Source organism: Sebastes fasciatus, chromosome 4 (assembly GCF_043250625.1).
Source record: "Sebastes fasciatus isolate fSebFas1 chromosome 4, fSebFas1.pri, whole genome shotgun sequence".
NCBI lineage: Eukaryota > Metazoa > Chordata > Actinopteri > Perciformes > Sebastidae > Sebastes > Sebastes fasciatus.
The window spans coordinates 5,528,402-5,546,763 of NC_133798.1; the positions used below are offsets into that span (position 1 = coordinate 5,528,402).

General features: G+C 42.5%; 1 protein-coding gene across 3 annotated transcripts in view; it reads right to left on the bottom strand.

Annotated features, from left to right (window-relative positions):
- ripor1 (RHO family interacting cell polarization regulator 1) overlaps positions 1 to 18,362 on the bottom strand; it is a 67,976-nt gene that overhangs the window by 8,398 nt on the left and 41,216 nt on the right. For all 3 annotated transcript variants that reach the window (XM_074631608.1, XM_074631607.1, XM_074631609.1), the window contains exons 3-16: positions 18,133 to 18,285; positions 16,668 to 16,746; positions 16,238 to 16,261; positions 15,060 to 15,113; positions 13,416 to 13,565; positions 13,124 to 13,187; positions 12,259 to 12,302; positions 11,198 to 11,323; positions 10,147 to 10,295; positions 9,772 to 9,904; positions 8,782 to 8,907; positions 3,953 to 4,119; positions 3,060 to 3,771; positions 2,401 to 2,537 (exon numbers count right to left, since the gene is read on the bottom strand). In XM_074631608.1, coding sequence (XP_074487709.1) covers positions 2,401 to 2,537; positions 3,060 to 3,771; positions 3,953 to 4,119; positions 8,782 to 8,907; positions 9,772 to 9,904; positions 10,147 to 10,295; positions 11,198 to 11,323; positions 12,259 to 12,302; positions 13,124 to 13,187; positions 13,416 to 13,565; positions 15,060 to 15,113; positions 16,238 to 16,261; positions 16,668 to 16,746; positions 18,133 to 18,285 — 2,118 coding nt within the window. The remainder of the gene's footprint in view (positions 1 to 2,400; positions 2,538 to 3,059; positions 3,772 to 3,952; positions 4,120 to 8,781; positions 8,908 to 9,771; positions 9,905 to 10,146; positions 10,296 to 11,197; positions 11,324 to 12,258; positions 12,303 to 13,123; positions 13,188 to 13,415; positions 13,566 to 15,059; positions 15,114 to 16,237; positions 16,262 to 16,667; positions 16,747 to 18,132; positions 18,286 to 18,362) is intronic.

Below are 18,362 nucleotides of genomic sequence, written 5' to 3' on the forward strand. Positions count from 1 at the left end.
CCCAGTCACCACTAAAACCTGCTGATAGTGAAATGGTACTGCAAAAAACGACAAGAGATGGCAAAAAGTTTGCGAAATCAAGCCGTGAAATTCAATCCTCACATTTCAATGTGATTATGTTATTTCTAGGAAGTATTTATAGCTCAACAGGTTTTTTTCCAGCGTGCTCACGCAGCTACAAATACCAGTTTAATCAACAGAGCAATCTGTTTGTGCTCCAGCGACGGTACAACACAGCTCCACTAGATGGCAGCAAGATTCTTCAACAACAATGAGAGTTTTCAACAACAGGAGCTGGATGTTACTGGATGTCTATGAGCAATAACAGAGAGCTGATTTACTTGATATAGGAACATGTCTTAAGTCATCCATATGTATGTAATATATTCTGACAGTTATGTAACAGGGTCACTTTTTCAACCAGAGGCCTGTACTACGAAGCAGGATTTGGGGGTTAGCGAGCTAACTTCAGGGTTTTCTGTCCTACGAAGGTGGATCACTTCTTACCGGGGTAAATCGCCATGGTAACTGATGCTGAACACCTAACCTTCTCCGGAGCAGGTTATGTTCCAAATAAGAGATCAACTCGTATTAAAAGCACCTCCTACTGACCAATTAGAGCTCAGTGCGCGGATCGTATGATAATATCACACAAGTATGAAGAAGTAACAGTCATAATCCAGACTAAAAACAACACAGTTTAAACTGACAAATGCAGGAAGGACAGCTGGATTTATGCTCTGGGTGTATCACCGTTTTGAATTATTTGTTTATATTTTTCTTTTTACTTGCATCTCAAGTCCGTTTCACACCGCCGGAGACGGGGACGCAGCTGAAAGAAGGCTGTAATAGTCACACACACCACATCTTTGTTAAAGGGCATAAGGAAGTGTAGACCATTCATTCATTACACATCTAAAAGCTATTTATATCTAGACGACTATATCTGACTTTTGAGTGTTCCATTAAATTAAGAAGTCTGTTAATTTACGCATTCACACATCGGGAGTTTTTTCTTTTGCCAGCCGTCCTTCCTGCATTTGGCAGCTTCAACTCTGTCACTTTTAGTCTGGATTATGTGTTTAACTTCTTCGTATTTGTCTAATATAGTTTGCTCTTCCTTTGTAAAATGTGTCTCTCTGCCTGTCTGTCTGCAAGCCAGTAGACTTGTCCATGTCTGTGATTGGTCAGATGCTGCAAACACCGTCCCATTCATGTGAACACGCTCACAGCCAGATAGAGAAACCCTGGGTTGATTTACCGAGTTGATAACCAGCGTCGTAGAACCGTTTAGCGGGATCTCGGCTGTTAGGGTTAGTGAAGCCAGATAACGAGAAGATACCCTGGGTATGTTGAACTCACTTCGTAGTACAGACCTCTGGACTCTATTTTCCCATGTTTTGGTGTCTAAGTGACTAATGGAGACAACCATTTTTGAAATAGGTCTAGTATTGAGGGAGAACGCTTCAGACACTAAACGGGCTGTAATGAAATCGCTGGGGGCAACTCCTCACCGTCATTTTACGACCACTGACAGCGCTTGTTGTTTTTGCCGCTGACAGACTCAGACTGTTATTAGAAGTGTCTTACAACATTATGGAAAGAAACCTCCAGAGAAATAAAATGTCTTTCTTTACCTTTCGCTTTGTTATTGTGTATCTCCCTCAAGGAGAAGTCTCGTAGTGAAATCTGGCATCTCATCCACATTGTTGGAATCATTCAGCCATGACACTGAAAATCTTTTAGATAACACAAACGCTACGCTTTCTGTAGTCCAACACAGCAGACTCTGACAACACCGGCACTCCCCTCTCTAACTCTCACTCACGTTTCCACCGTTGACTTCCGGCAACATGTCAAGTGACACAATAACAAACAGACCGGATCAAGCGAAAGGTAAAGAAAGACGTTTTATTTGTCTGGAGGTTTCTTTCCATAATGTTGTCAGACACTTCTAATAACAGTCTGAGTCGTTCCATTACGGACCTTTGGAGTAATCCTGCTAACGGACAAACCAACAAACCAACAAACCAACAAACCAACAAACCAACAAACCAACGCTGGTGAAAACATAACCTCCTTCCTAGGCCTTAGGCCTTGGCGGAGGTTGCAATCACTGTTAGTGGTCGTAAAATGACGGTGCCCGGTTGCCCCAAATGATAACATGTGCAGCGTTCTCCCTCAATACTGGACCAGTGTGAAAAATTGTTGTCCCTATTAGTCACTTAGTTGAAAAAAAACAAAGTTACCCTTTAAGGTCATGCCATTTTTTTTTACTGACTGATGAAGAGTGTGCAGCGGTTTTCATAAATCACACATCTTGTGAACAATGTGAAGTTCTCCATAGCATTTAGTTGGGTTTCACTATTTTCAGTTATCAGTTCATTTGACAGCACTGACCTGCAATTTCTACTCCTCTTGTCGCCCTTCTCCTCGTCTTCCTCCTCACAGTCGGACGTGTTGAGGAAGTCGAAGCTGCCCAGAGCTGTTTCCACTGTGAGGCTGACCATGCTGGGCGAACGGCTCTGACTACCGCCCTACACACACACACACACACACACACACAAAGATGTGAGATACACAGAGATCAATAGTCAGACCATAGATGAATAGTCAGGTATGTCTTTAGATGCCCACAGGATAGTCGTGGTGTTTCTCATCGTGGTTGTATGAGCTACTTCTCCATAGTCAGTGTATTACCTCCAGTAGATGGAGTTTGGAAAAAAAGACAGGAGTACCAGCACGGGTACAGGTTAAGTATATAATATTTCCACTGCTTTACCTCGCCTTTACCCTAAACTGATATTGATTTTTTTAGGTTACTAAAATCCTTTTTACTGCTGCCCCCGTCCACAGCAGTTCCAACACGTTCTCATCCCAACTCGTCACATACCGCCGCTTTGTCATGCCTCTTGGCGTCAACCCCCCTGGCATCACTTAAGGATTAGGCAACAAAACCACTATAGTTAAGTTTAGGAAAGAACTACATGGTTGGGCTTAAAACGACTGCGTTTGTACAGTGAAAATGACACTGAACGTTGTGAACACATCATCCTCACCTTCAGCGTAACCTGCAGCAGCTTCAGCTCTTGTTCTAGTAGTTGTAACTCAGGGAACTGTCCCCTGTAATCATCCAGAGAGGACACTACAGCTGCCAGGGCGTCTTCCAGTCCGCTGTCCACCGGACCGTCGCCCTCCCCGGACAGACAATCTGCTCCCGCACCTGGCATCTCCTCCTCCACCGACACCCGCCGCGCGACATACATCACATCCCCGCTCTCCGGGAGTGCGTCACACTCTAGCTGAGGGTTCATTTGAGACGGAGTGTTAATGTCCAGTCCTGCAGACTTGGGAGAGGAGGACGTTAGGACAGAGCTGGACGTGTCCTGTCGCTTCCTGTGTCGATGTTGATCCGTGATGTCGTCGGCTGTTGTGTTCTCTTCGGCGACACCGAGCCTCGTTGGTGACAGGTCAGTGTCTGTGGCAGCAGGAGTGCTCCTGTGCTCAGGAGTTCTGGGCATCTCCATTTCAATGTCATTGACGGAGACGACGGAGGCCAAAGACATCACCTCTCCTGATTCGGCTGACCTGTCCATCAACACGATGCCATCAGCGCTGCTTTCACTGATGTGGCTCAGAGAGCGCGAGTAGCTGCGTGAGGCGTGGCTGTTGGTCACCACCCCATCCACTGTTACGGAAGCCTGTTTCCCTGCATCCTCTGCCTCACTGTCAGGTTTTGTCATCACAGTGACTGTCCCCTTCTCCTCGTCCCTGTAAATTAGTTCATATATCAGTTCATTTTAGTATTAACAGAGCACACTATACAGTATACCAAGCATGTAAATGCATCCCTCTGCATATGGGCTAATGTAACAACAAATGTGATTCAGAAAGATTGTACAAAAACAAAAACAAACAAAAAAGGCATGCAGAAACCAAAATCACACACTACCTGTTGTTCTGTGCTTGCTCTGTGGATGTGTTGGGACTGACGGTGCTGACTTTGGGGGTGGAGTTTGGAGTCGAGGAAGCGGAGTCTCTGGGGCAAAATGAGATGTCGCGCTGTGGGGAGGAACTTCCGCTCACAGCTGGCTGGATGTCTGGTGTCACCACCACTCCCTAGAGAGCAAGTGAGACATGGACACACTGAGTCACAGGGGGAGTCCAACCCAACATGATAACAGCATAGTCAATAACTTAACTTATGAGTGTTATAAGTGTGACAAACAACCTGTTTCTTCCATGCGACAATCTTTGCATTCGTTCTAACAGCCAGCAGGGGGAAACTTGTCATTTGGATTGATTGTTAATCTCAAAAGGGTGGGTATTAAGCCTGGGGCACACTGCCCGCTTCAGGCTCGCCTGACGGCAGCGTCACGTCGTGGCCGCGTGATGCCCACCTAGGGTGTTCACACTAGACGCGAGTTAGCTGCCTGTCGGGAGCGTGTCTGCTACCTGTCAGCTGTGTTTCTGGTGCTGCTGACAGCCCTTTCTTTCTACATAGAGTTTGCCTTTTAATGGCCATTTAACTTCATGATAAATATAATTTATATTTATTTTAGACAGAGAAAGGTTCAGAAACGTGTGGTAATTAGTAAATAATAGTAATAATCCACAATTAAAACTCCGTACTGTATTCATTTATGATGCTTTCCAACTCTCTGCTTGTTCCACATCACTGTCCGGCACATATTTCAGAATAAAAGCCTCGTGTTAACAAATGAAGGGATTCTGTGCAAAGAAAACCCGCTTAAGGGCTTTTATTTCGAAATGAAAGCAGGAAATGTTGATTTAAACCCCAAACTTTATAAATTTTTTGAGCTCCCAAAGTGACTGTGTGTTCCACAGCACTGCCTGCTCATATTTCAGAATAAAAGCCTTGTGTTAACAAATGAAGGGATTCTGTCTATAGAAAAAACGCCTGAGGGCTTTTTTTTATTTTTAAATGAAAGCAGGAAGTGTTGATTTAAAAACAAGTTTACTTAACTTTACTTTTTTTTCATCTCCGTAACATATTCTACAGATAAACCTCGAAACTGTAGTAAAGTCTTGCTGGTATGAAGTTAATATACAGTCACTAGATCACTTTCACTGTCTGTGACATATTCTACAGATGTCTAGACATGGAAACTGTGGTAATCTTGCTGGTATGATGTTTATATACAGTCAATAGATCACCTTCACTGTCTGTGACATATTCTACAGATGTCTAGACATGGAAACTGTGGTAATCTTGCTGGTATGATGTTCATATACTGTCAATAGATCACCTTCACTGTCTGTTGCTGCTGGACACGCAGCTGAGACGTCGAGGGGCTCGCGTGTAAAATAGGCGAGCCTTCTATTCTATAAAATAGACGCGCGTCTCATGCGGGCAGTGTGTCCACTCTAACCTGTTAACATGGACGCCGAAATAAAAAACAACACGCGACGCTGCCGTCACGCGAGCATGAAGCGGGCAGTGTGCTCCAGGCTTTAGCCAGCGTCTGAAATTAGCACCCACCACCCGCCAAATGTGGGTAAATTGTTGGCAGTGGCGGGTGAAATTGTCAGGCCATCCGCCACTTTGGCAGGCAGGGAAAACGCTAGTGATGTGAATAGAGAACCGTAGTTGTCCGCTTTCTTGGCATCTCATGCCTCCGTGACTATCGATTCCTCTTATCGATGCTTTCCAACAGTTACGCTGCACAATGACGCATACGCACGCTGTATCATGTTTCAGTTTGTTTGGGACCAGAGACACGGCGGAGAGAAAAAAAGCATTCAAAAGCATAGCGCTACTAAACCTGAGGGGAAGCACCTTATGTTTTCCCTGATAAAACTGCACTGTGAACAACAAATCTGTGTTGAAATCAGCAGGATGAGAGTTAGTAACGTTACCCGTTATCAGCCGGTGGGTAGCACAGTCCTGCTTGGATAAATAACGGAGCTAATAAGGTTAACATAGGTGCCATTGAGTTATTATTATGAGGCGTTCAAACTCAGTAAAATTACTATTGGGTGAAGGTAAATTACAACATTATCATGATGCGTTCAAATGTAATCTTGTAAAATTAAGTTTTTGCCGAAAAACTTGAATAAATTTGTTTGAAGGAGATGTTTTCACATCAATATAAAATAGATATTAATGAGGGAATTATGACCTGTTTAACTTCCTAACAACTTACCAAGTTTTTTTTTAATCAAAGCAAATATTTAAATAATAATAATAATCATTTGAATTGTGTGTTTTTATGCTAATAACCACTATAGATGACAATAGCAAAGTACAGTACTGTGTAGAGTACCCTCCCTCCCCCCAAAAGTAGGACTCCCCCAGAAGCTAAGGTGTAATTGAACACTGTTATTTACCATGTTTATAAAGTTTTTTATGGAAAATATATCGAACATTGAATGACATCAGATCTAAAATGTTATTCCTTCGTTTAGCGCAGAGATTTCAAAAGTGGCAGATAACATTTCTGAGTGGCAGACAAAAAAAAATACTTGTCTGCCACAGTGGCAGGAAGGGAAAAAAGTGCGGGTAGGGCCTGCATCCTTTTTTCTGTTGACTGACAGTCAAAGGCATTTCTTGTATGTATGGCCTGTGAGTAGCTGCTACAGCCGTAAGGCTTAGTGGTAATGAAATCCCCTAGACCTACAGACGTGGACAAAATTGTTGGTAACCTTCCGTTAAAGAGAGAAAAACCCAAAATGGTCACTGAAATAACTTGAAACTGACAAAAGTAATAATAAATAAAAAATTACTGAAAATGAGCTAATGAAAATCAGACATTGTTTTTGAATTGTGGTTCAACAGAACCATTTAAAAAAACAAACTAATGAAACTGGCCTGGACAAAAATGATGGTACCCCTAGAAAGGATTGAAAATAATTTGACCATAGGGACATGTTAAACTAAGGTGTGTCCTGCAAATAGCATCACAGGTGTCTTCAAACTTTTAATCAGTCAGTCTGCCTATTTAAAGGGTCAAAAGTAGTCACTGTGCTGTTTGGTATCATGGTGTGTACAACACTGAACATGGACCACAGAAAGCTAAGGGGAGAGTTGTCTCAGGAGATTAGAAAGAACATTATAGACCTTCATGTTAAAGGTAAAGGCTATAAGACCATCTCCAAGCAGCTTGATGTTCCTGTGACTACAGCTGCACATATTATTCAGAAGTTTAAGGTCCATGGGACTGTAGCCTACCTCCCTGGACGTGGCCGCAAGAGGAAAATTGATGACAAATTGAAGAGACGGATAATACGAATGGTAACCAAGAGCCCAGAACAACTTCCAAAGAGATTAGAGGTGAACTCCAAGGTCAAGGTACATCAGTGTCAGATCACACCATCCGTCACTGTTTGAGCCGAAGTGGACTTAATGGAAGATGACCAAGGAGGACGCAAATCATAAAAAAGCGAGACTGGAATTTTCCAAAATGCATATTGACAAGCCACAAAGCTTCTGGGAGAATGTCCTTTGGACAGATGAGACAAAACTGGAGCTTTTTGGCAAGTCACATCAGCTCTATGTTCACAGACGCAAAAATGAAGCATACAAAGAAAAGAACACTGTACCTAATGTGAAACATGGAGGAGGCTCGGTTATGTTATGGGGCTGCTTTGTTGCATCTGGCACAGGATGTCTTGAATCCGTGCAGGTGCAATGAAATCTGAAGACTATCAAGGCATTCTGGAGCGAAATGTGCTGCCCAGTGTCAGAAAGCTTGGTCTCAGTTGCAGGTCATGGGTCCTCAAACAGGATAATGACCCAAAACACATCTAAAAACACCCAAGAATGGCTAAGAACAAAACATTGGACTATTCTGAAGTGGCCTTCTATGAGCCCTGATCTAAATCCTATTGAACATCTGTGGAAGGAGCTGAAACCTGCATTCGGAGAAGGCACCCTTCAAACCTGAGACAGCTGGAGCAGTTTGCTCACGAGGAGTGGGCCAAAATACCTGTCGACAGGTGCAGAAGTCTCATTGAGAGTTACAGAAATCACTCGATTGCAGTGATGGCCTCGAAAGGTTGTACAACTAAATATTAAGTTAAGGGTACCATCATTTTTGTCCAGGCCAGTTTCATTAGTTTGTTTTTTAAAATGATTCTGTTGAACCACAATTCAAAAGCAATGTCTGATTTTCATTAGTTAATTTTCAGTGAATTTTTATTTATTATTACTTTTGTCAGTTTCAAGTTATTTCAGTGACCATTGTGGGTTTTTCTTTCTTTAACGGAAGGGTACCAACAATTTTGCCTACGTGTGTAAAACAAAGCATTATACCTGTGCTACATCCCTGTGTTACATGCAAACAACTGCCATCCTTTCCATTCAATTACTAATGACAGACATGGGTAAGGTTTGGGTCACAGTCTGCCACAACAAAGGATGCAGATTCTCCAGAGAGGCTGAGCAGGCAAAAGTCCCCTAACTGTGAACCGTGATTGTTTGCACTTACAAACAGGAAGCTCGATGAAATCTCATTTCTTTGTTAAAAGTGAAAGACGTTATTATAGACACATAAATTACAATGTTAGACCAGCCATCAGGGATGACTGCATGGATAACCATGACTGAGCAGCACTGACACATTGAAAGGCACCCGCAGGTTTCAGCAGGAACAAGGTTCCAAAGTGTCCCTTCCAACGTTTATCTGGCTTACAAACCAGTACTTAACAAAGAGAATGATACAGTGATAAACAGAGAAGTGGGCTAGATAGAAAGGCACACTGCAGGCACGAGACTGCGGATCATAAATAAGGTACCTTGTCTGTTGTGTTGTGTGTTACCTTCTGATGTGTAGAGTTGCGTAGCCCTCCTACAGAGAGCCGAGGACTGGAGGAGTCGTCGGAAGATTCAGACGAATTAGACCAAGCCGTTCCGTTCTCTAACTCTTCATGACGGCGGAGCATGTTCTGTAAGAGAGCAGCACAGTTTAAAAGATTGGCCCAAACGAACCGCACCGAGAAGGTAAACGCTCCGGGGTTCGATTCAACCGAACTAAACAAGGTTTATGAAAGCTCACAATCAGTGAAAGCAGCTGAAGAGATGTTTGGAAACCTTGCTTACACACCTCGTTGCTCCATGAAGCCATACACAAACAAACAGAGACTACTGTTCTAGGTTTCTAATGTTCTACACCATCACTACTGTCACTAGTCAATATACCAATGGCCTCTGTGTTCCTACATTCTCCGGGGGGGGGGTTCTACGCCATAATGACTTACTGCACTGGACGGTCTCGTTGGTGAGTTGTCACTACAGGAACAGGTCTGGCTAAGTGTGTCTCTGAAGATGTCCAGCAGCGGCCAGTGCTGCCGCCTGGTCAGGCTCCGAGACAGAGACTGCACGTCAAAGTAGCAGCAGGGTGGAACAAAGGGCAACGGAGCAGTTAGGGAAACGGTGGTTGTTGGCTAAACCTCAAATTCTCCCTCTACAGCAGCGACTCTAAACCATGAGATCTGAACTCTGTCCTGTTCTCCGCGAGTATACGGCCAGATCCAGACCTGTGATGAATCTGATGAGAACGTTTTTGCCTCTTGTTTTCACATTAATTTTCTTAGAAAACTAAAGGGAATAGAGTCTATGTAAAAAAGATGTCTGGCCATTCCTCAGTTGTCTGCACCTGATTTATATATTATATTAATCAAATATAAGGGTAGTGAATGTCGCACTAAATACCAGCAATCAGCAGCTTCAAGTTAAATATTCCAGTATCACTCTTTTGAAAAGCATCCGCCTGACGTTACTCTGGAGAGAACAACTAAGGAAGAACTCACGTAAAAGGCTTGTTCACGTAAAGATGGCGTGTCAGGTGGACTCTGGTTGAAGATTGTCGAGATTCTCTTACTGACGGTTGGAGCTTTGTTGACAGTGCTCGACACTGACCCCTGGTCGTCTTTATCAAATGGACTGATAGAGGGGTAAAAAAGGAATGGAGGAAGGGGAAGACAGAGACAAAAAACAAACAAAATAAATAAACATTCTATATAATATTTAAAGCTTTAAAACTTTGTGTTGATTTTGGCTAAAAGTTCTTCACAGAGACATTAAGCAATGTTCTATTAATTATTAACACTTTAAATGAACAAACCTTACTCATGAAGCTCAGAATCATTTTCAGTACACTGACAGAAATGGTTTGCAAAACTTACTTCCAGGTGACTTCGAGGCTCAACTTAATAGTCCCAAGATCATTAATATCCACGGCGACCGTCTGGGATAGTGCAGCAAACAGGTCCTTAGTTTCGCAGGAAACACTTCCCACAACCACGTGATTGGCTAAGCTCTTCAACTCTGTCACCTAGGAGACCACAGAAATATAGTTTGGTCACGTTGCCAAAGTCTTGCTGCCTTCAACAGGTCAATTTGTGTGTCTATCATTCAGGTTGAGACCTACATCAGCAGAAGTAAAACATTATTGTCCCCACTGGTGCCTCATTTAAGGCATCAGAGAAGTAAAAGGAACACAACAAGTATAAGACAGGACCGACTAGTTAGTACAGAATCCTGAAACACGGGCATATTCACCAATACAAGACACCAAGAGACAACGTGAAGTATGCACGGGCTATTTCATTACCAGGAGTAGTGCTCCAGACCAGGACTCTGTCATTGATGAATCAGAATTAAAGGTCCCATGTCGTGCTCATTTTCAGGTTCATACTTGTATTTTGTGTTTCTACTAGAACATGTTTACATGCTGTGATGTTAAAAAAAAAACTTTATTTTCCTGATACTGTCTGCCTGATTATACCTGTATTCATCCTCTGTCTGAAACGCTCCGTTTTAGTGCATTTCAATGGAATTGCAACGGAATTATGTTGCTAGGCAACAGCTTGGGTCCATGTTAACTTCCTAGCAGCTGATGTTATTTACATACACTGCAACAGGAAATAAACTGTGACACATTTAGAATGTTTACGTTTAAAACCGTGTAATGGTCTAAATATTGTATATTTGTGACATCACAAATGGACAGAAATGTGAACGGCTTGTTTCAAATGCACAACTTCTGAATACGGGCTGTGTGTATTTCTCCGTATATTGAGCGGTTTGATAGTTTAACAGTATTTATATAGCACTTAAACCTGCTTTATAATATAAAAGACATGAAAATCTCACTTTTTACAATATGGGACCTTTAAGTAAACATACAAATAAATCCAAAGTAACTCAAAAAGATTGACAAAGGGAAAGACTGACCTTCACAGAGAGGAACTCACTGACGAGTGGCAAGAACACCATCTCCTCGCTGTCCCACACCTGTTTGGCATTGAGCTCTATTCTGCCTCGGAGCTTCCACCGCTGCCGACCGTACTTCATAAAGATCTGAACACACACATGCGCGCCACATCAGTCTCAGTTCTGCATGTCAGTAGAGGTGTGTGTGTGTGTGTTCATCTTAATTGTTTATCTTTTCTTTCTTTTTAGGATTACCAGGATTTTTAGGACAGAAATGCAGTTATTGGAATACAAAAATCACACACACAAAGTAAAATGCAATGCTACTTGGCCCTATTAAGATGGTACACCGTGGCAACCATAGATACATAGATAAAAAAAAAAACTACCTGACCACATGACTGAATGTTTAACACAGAAACATATTAAAACTACTACGAGGAACTTTCATTTTATATTGACTTTGGTGGTACCTGTGGACAAAAGCGGTAGTGTTTCCAAGCACCAGAGTTCCTTTAGAAAAGCCCTCATTTTACTACAGCAGGGTCTGACAGTCTGCCCCGGGCAGTCCTGGTTCTGGTTCTCCGGTGCCTCCCTTCCCTACAGCAGGCCCAGTAATACAGTCTGGGTCTCCAGCAGCGTGGTGTCGGTGTTGGTTCCCAGCAGGGACCGGCGCAGCAGCGAGATGAAGCTCTGCTCCTGGTCAGGAGGAGTAGCGCTCTCCACCCCCCTGAGAGCTCCTCCGGCATCAAGAATAACTAGATAGAAATAACCAATCTTCTTGCCGATGGACTCATTTGCTTATATAGGTCATATAGAGGCATCAGTTCTACACTGACACAAATGAGGTTTATTTATTTTTTCTATTCTTATTATTTGTATTATAATTTGGGTTAATAACCCAAACACATGTAGCCTACACACACACACACACACACACACACAGTCTTTGTCCTTCTTTGTCCTCTTCTGTGTATTGTATAGTATTGTCAGTATTGACAGTGCTTTGGCAATACTGTATCTGATTATGGTAATGCCAATAAATACATTTTAATTTGAGAGAGAGAAAGAAAGAGACTAACCTCATACTGGTCACCAGCACACAATCTAGCAAATCCAGCCAGACCTGAAAGAGAAATAGAAACAGAAGTAACCTTAGATTTATTTCTCTCAGGGAGATGGGGTGATTTTAACATTACCGATTTTTGGTCACTGATTTTAATCCCATCCGGAGCGCGTATGTATGTGGGTAATTTTTCACCCCAAACACAGTAATGATTACAACCACAATTATATCCTATTTTTCTGTGAACTTGCTGGTGCTTCTGTAATATAAATCCTGGCTGAAATGGCGTCTTTTATTTTTTTTAAAATCATCTCAAATTGGACTTTTGTGTGAAAATGGTAATGTGTCAAAAATGTTTTTGTTATGATAGATGAAAAAGTGAACACACAAACCTATTTGGGAGCTAATATGAAGACAGAAAAAAGTGGAGAAAGAATAGGTAAAACCCCATAAAAGTTCATCAAACGTGCTGTTGTAACGTCAGCTACAGGTAGGTAGGTACTAGTATTTTCTTTTGAGTACTGCATTTTTAGGCGATATTTGTTTACATTCTGGCAAATTGGCACCATTAAAGGTATGCCGAATTCGCTATTAGTAGTTCCTGTCTGCAATGTACCCATGGATGTACAGACAACTATCACCGGATCACTTTGATACTGAAGAAAACCTAAAAATGTGATGATTCTCAGGCAACTTTTTAGTATACGGACGCAGCTCTCACTTTGGTTTTACAAAGACCGGATGGCTCGTGACAGCGACCCCGGTAACCCATATTCCCACAGTACTGAGGGAAAAGAAAAAAAAACTCGTACTCGGATGAGAGGAAGGAGGGAAGAGTGAAGTTGAACATACTGTAGCTAGCATCGATCTTTCATTCTTACCTTTCATCTTAATGTGGAACTCCCCCAGCTGGTTCTCCAAATCGCTCTCCAACACACACATGTTCTACAGAGAGGATCAGAGAGGGACACTCATTTATTCATTTCTACTAAAACAGGAATGAACTATAGAGCTGTAGTTTATACATGATCCTTCTTTTAGTTACTCTTTAACTTTATTCCCGTGCTACTTGCTCCTGCGACGGCCCCATCCTCTCACAGTACATTTACCATTTTTCTCCATTCCATATTAATCCCACTCTATTTCTCCACTCCTGTGTCCTCTCCATCTTACCTCTGTGTACTCTTTGTATCCTTTATTGGCTTCTGCTAAACTCTCCCTGGCCTCCTTACTGACTTGAGAGGCAGTGTAAGCCTTCACCATCTTGTCTGCTCCGTCTCTGAGCCTCCTCTGCAGGCAGTATGCTTCATAGAGCTCATCGATCTGGGAAAAACAGAGGAAACCGGTACACACTTCATCCTCCTATCCAAAGAAGAAAGCAGCCTTGTGGCAAGTGGAAAGTTCAAAATGCAAGTCAGTACAAGACTGCTTCTGGACACTTAAGTTTAGTTTAGTTTATTACATTTATTTGTCAGGGACCATGTATAAAAAACGTTTCTCTTACACAAGGAGAAGAGATGAGTATTGTACCAGATTTATCTAGTAGCTCATTTCTATCTGCGGTCCCTACCAAAACTAAATTTCAAAGTTCAAAATACTATAAATAATAAATTCAATCATAGATCCAAACATATATACACGTTTCAATCATTACACTCACAACACTATGCAATATATATAAATAACCATTTCACTGTTCGGATGTTTTGAAGTGGGGTTGTATGAGGTTCTTATCCACAGTCAGTGTTACCTACAGTAGATGACGGTCAGCACGCCCCCAGTTTGGAGAAAAAGACAGGAGTACTGGCACGGGAGCAAAGCGCAATGTACCGCTGCGGACGGGGTCAGCAGCAGACACCTAAAAGAAAGGCTCACCTAAAAACGCCACACAGTATTTTGAATATTTTCACTCTTTACCTCGTTGACAGACAGCCCTTTCCGACCGGGAACTGAAGCTGTTATCTACGCTCTCTTCAGAGCCACAAGACTCCTTTGACAAAAACAGTAATTTTACCTCTCAGAACATCGGAGTTGTCGGTCTACCGCCGCCTCGATCGGTTAGTCTGTTTGTGTTATTGTGTGACTTTGGTGTTTTAAAGGGTTAGTTTGGATTCACCAGGAGTCTGGCGGCTTTGAAGAGAGCATTGATGGATATATTGGCTTAAGGGGCTTAAAGGGCTGTCTGGCGGCAAAGAGTGAAAATATTCTTACTATAGCATATACACTTAAACTGATATAGATTTTTTTAGATGGGCTTTTTTTTCCAAGGAAGTTAAAATATGTGTTGCTGCTCCCCCTGTCCAGAGTAGTAACTGATTTGCTCCTGTGTTGGTACTCCTGTCTATTTGTCCAAACTGGGGGCATGCTGACCGCCATCTACTGTAGGTAACACACTGACTATGGATAAGTACCTCATATAACCCCACTGAGAAACACCCAAACTATCCCTTTAAAATAATCCTGCTTGCTTGAGACCAGCATGAAGTACAATAGTTGTTAATAATAGCAACCTACAACATGAGGTCTTGTTGTTTCCAGTTGTCATACATTGTATTGACACCGTTTTCAGTGACATCAGATGCTTTGCACACAGTACATCACATGTACTCAAACAGATAGATATGGAAGAAATGCAATTCAAAATCAAGTTTCCTGAAACCTGAAAGGTAACATGAAGGTAACATCTAAATGTAAGCACCCAGTCCAGTTCATGAACACGTTCGGTGACATTTCCAAAAAGTTTTGGACGGGTTTTATATTCTGTAACATTTACTGATGTGGAAAGGCATTGTTGGACAGGGATCATGGTGGTCTTACCTTGCTGAGGTGAAACTCCAGTCGCCTTATGTACCTCTCAGTCACCTTCACTTGCTGTCAGATGGAAGCACAGAGTCACATTTATTCCTATTAGTTAACACAGACTGGACTACTTTCACTGTATGTCAAGTCCTGCTGAAAGCTCAAGTCAACAAAAACTTGTGACTAAAAACACGGCTCATCTGTAATGTGATGAGTCACATCATACATTCAGGATAATGTACATTTCCACAGCACACACAACACAACACACAAATACTTGATTTTTGTTTTGTTTTTTTAAATCGCTGTACCATCAACACTTCCTACATATGTTTCTAATTAAAAGCCTAGCAGTTGAGGGAGGGATTATGCCCTTTGAGCAGTTGGAAGGCTTTTAATGTGAAACATATGTGCAGGAAGTGTTAAGATTCATTAACAGCCTTAATAAATTGAAGAAAAGCAAAAGTGACTAGAAATAATTTGTGTGGAGAAGAGAACGTGAGAGCAGCAGAGTTGTAACTATGACATGACTCTGTAATTGTACTAATGGAGTTAGTGTAGTGGAAATGTACATTACACTGAATTATTAAAACAACAGCTAAACATGGAGAAAGTATTAAGTTTGCATTAATGTAAATTTATTTAACAGGCGCATGCTCTATATGATATTCAGAGCATTAATATAGCAGCAAACAACTATTTGCTATGTAAATATATAGAGGAGTAATGTCTACCTGAGCAGAGAATGAAGTCACTCTCCCTCTTAGTGTGTTTTAATCCGAGCTTCTCTGTGCCATGTTTACGTAGCCGGTCCGGCTGCGCGTGCCTTTTAGTGCACGTGAGCGTGCCTCACTGGCTCGCTCACGGCCGCCGCTCTGCACTGCGCTCAGCGGTTACAGCTGATAACACCGTTCTGTCCGACGGCGTCGTCGCGGAAAATATAACGCTCACCCTCCGGTTCCCCCCCCCCCAGGTTAACACTGTCAGCTCTGTCAGCACTGTTGCGCTTGTTTGTGCTGTTAGCACCGTTAGCTGTGAGCCACCGGCTCAGCTTTCATCATGTTGAGAGCCGTGTGGGGGCAATAGAAATGCTCTGAATTCCGTATTGAGCATCTATAAAAAACAGGTGGAATTAGAAAATGAAGGCCTATCTCTCTGCAGTTGAGGGAAGTGTTTAAGAATCCACAGTAGCTCACCTTGTCCAGCTCATACAGGAAACCCTGAGGAGACAGAAAACACAATGTGATGTACACTGTTGTACACATGTTAAGTGATATTTTTGCTTTGTCAGAACAGTTTCATTTTTCAAAGTTGACTTCAAGATGTCAAGAATGCTCAATGCCACAGATTGAAACAAAATAGGACGCACTACTGGCCAGCCGATTCCTGGGCTGGATGGGAATTTGGATATTTTAAAAAAGGGACCTTTTTGAAACCTCTGCCTGCAGGTGCCTGCAGGTGCATTCAGGGACACATTGACACCCGAAAAAAAATAAGTCAAAAAAAAAAAATGCTTGCATCCACATTAGACATAATAAAAATGACATATACAGTTAGGATTGAACAGGTGAAAGGGACGTTTTTTTTCCTTTTCACCAAGCCAAACAGTACAATGCTAGAACATACCAGTCTGGAGTTCCTCTTTGATTCTTTCATCTGCCTGGTGAGGCTGTCCAAGTCCATCTGATGAACCTGCAGGTAAGACCTGTGAAAACACACACACACAGCCCGTATTCAGAAACTGCACCTTTAAAGTTTCAGTAGGCAGTATGCTTTTGGCATCATTGGGCAAAAAATCCATAATAACCTTTCAGCATATTGTAATTCAAGTGTTCTGAGAAAAAACTAGACTTCTGCACCTCCTCATGGCTCTGTTTACAGGCTTTAAAAAATCTAACTTTGGCCAATCACAGGTCCGTTCAGAGAGAGAGCGTTCCTATTGGCTGTACTCCGGCTGGTGGGCGGTGCTTAGTATTTCCTCAACTGATCTCAGCATGGCTGCCGGGTCAAAAACTTTCTAATTTTACAGCTAAACAGTACACTACAAGATGATTCTGAGAACATTTGAGGAGAGAAATAGGCATTAACATAACGTTGATCAGCGCTGCCTAGTTTGACCGTTTGTCGATATCAATCATATCGATATCATCTAAGTCTCTGTAAAGGCCCAGACACACCAACCTGACATCAAAGAACTAGCGGCGACGAAGGCCACCATTTGCATCGCCTCACGTCGCCTTTGTCTTGGCCAAAAAGTTGCACTAGAACACACCGCAAAGACTACAGCCGGCGGCGAACTACCACGTACGTTCTGCACCTGGTGTATGATGTTTCTCTTCTCGTGCACTGATTTGTTTAAGCTGAACAGCCAATCAGAGTGATTTCTCTCACCGACGGGCAGCCAAAAAAGCCTCTGACACGGGCAGACTAAAGCCGACGGTGGGGGACACACCGAAGAAACTAGGCCAACGGACGCTCACCGACAGCTCCAAACTGTCTGATGGTCTGACCGTCAGCTTGGTGTGTCAGGGCCGGAGGCGAATGAGACTATTTCCCAAAATGTCAAATTATTCCTTGGCCTATTGGTTATGGAGAGAAAGACAGATGGTGGGTAGAGAGGCTGGAAGAGCTGTGACTTCACTGGTTGTACTTTTCAGTTTTCCAGAGTGTTAATTTGCTCATTTCATGGGATTTTTAAGCCTCATGTTATCCTTCACAAAACACTTTTTTATTAGCTTTTCCAGTGTGGGCTTACTTGAGTTTAGTTGTTTCTTTACCAAACTTGAGCTGATAATATAAAGGTTTGTAGACAGGGATATGGCAGAGCTACCGTTGTATTATTTTCACCAAATCAAGTCAGGCAGATTTATTGTTGACCCATGACATTTCCTTTCTCCAGGAACATTCTGCAATATAAATGCTATGTAGGAGCACAGTAGATAGGACTTCAGAACTGTGCAAAAATATTAGTCTGGGAGTAGGAGTATAGTGCTGCGTCAAGGTCATGATCCCTCATATTGAAAGCTTACAGTGACGATATGTGTGCATGAGTGCCTGTGTGTGCTGTGAGTGTGTTGTTGAGTGTACTCACTGAAGGCCTTTCTTCAACGCCTCATAGACCTGATCCAGTCGCTCTGGTTGAGGAACCTTAGGTGGTGGGTTGGACTTGGTGGACATAGTAAACATTCTGCTGGCTCTGCTGGGCTTCCTGCTGACACCTGGAGTGCTGAACACCGAGAGGTTCCTGCAACATCAGCAACATCATCCTTAAACTCTGTTTTATCTAACAGCATTATCTTATCACATAAGACTCGATAAGAT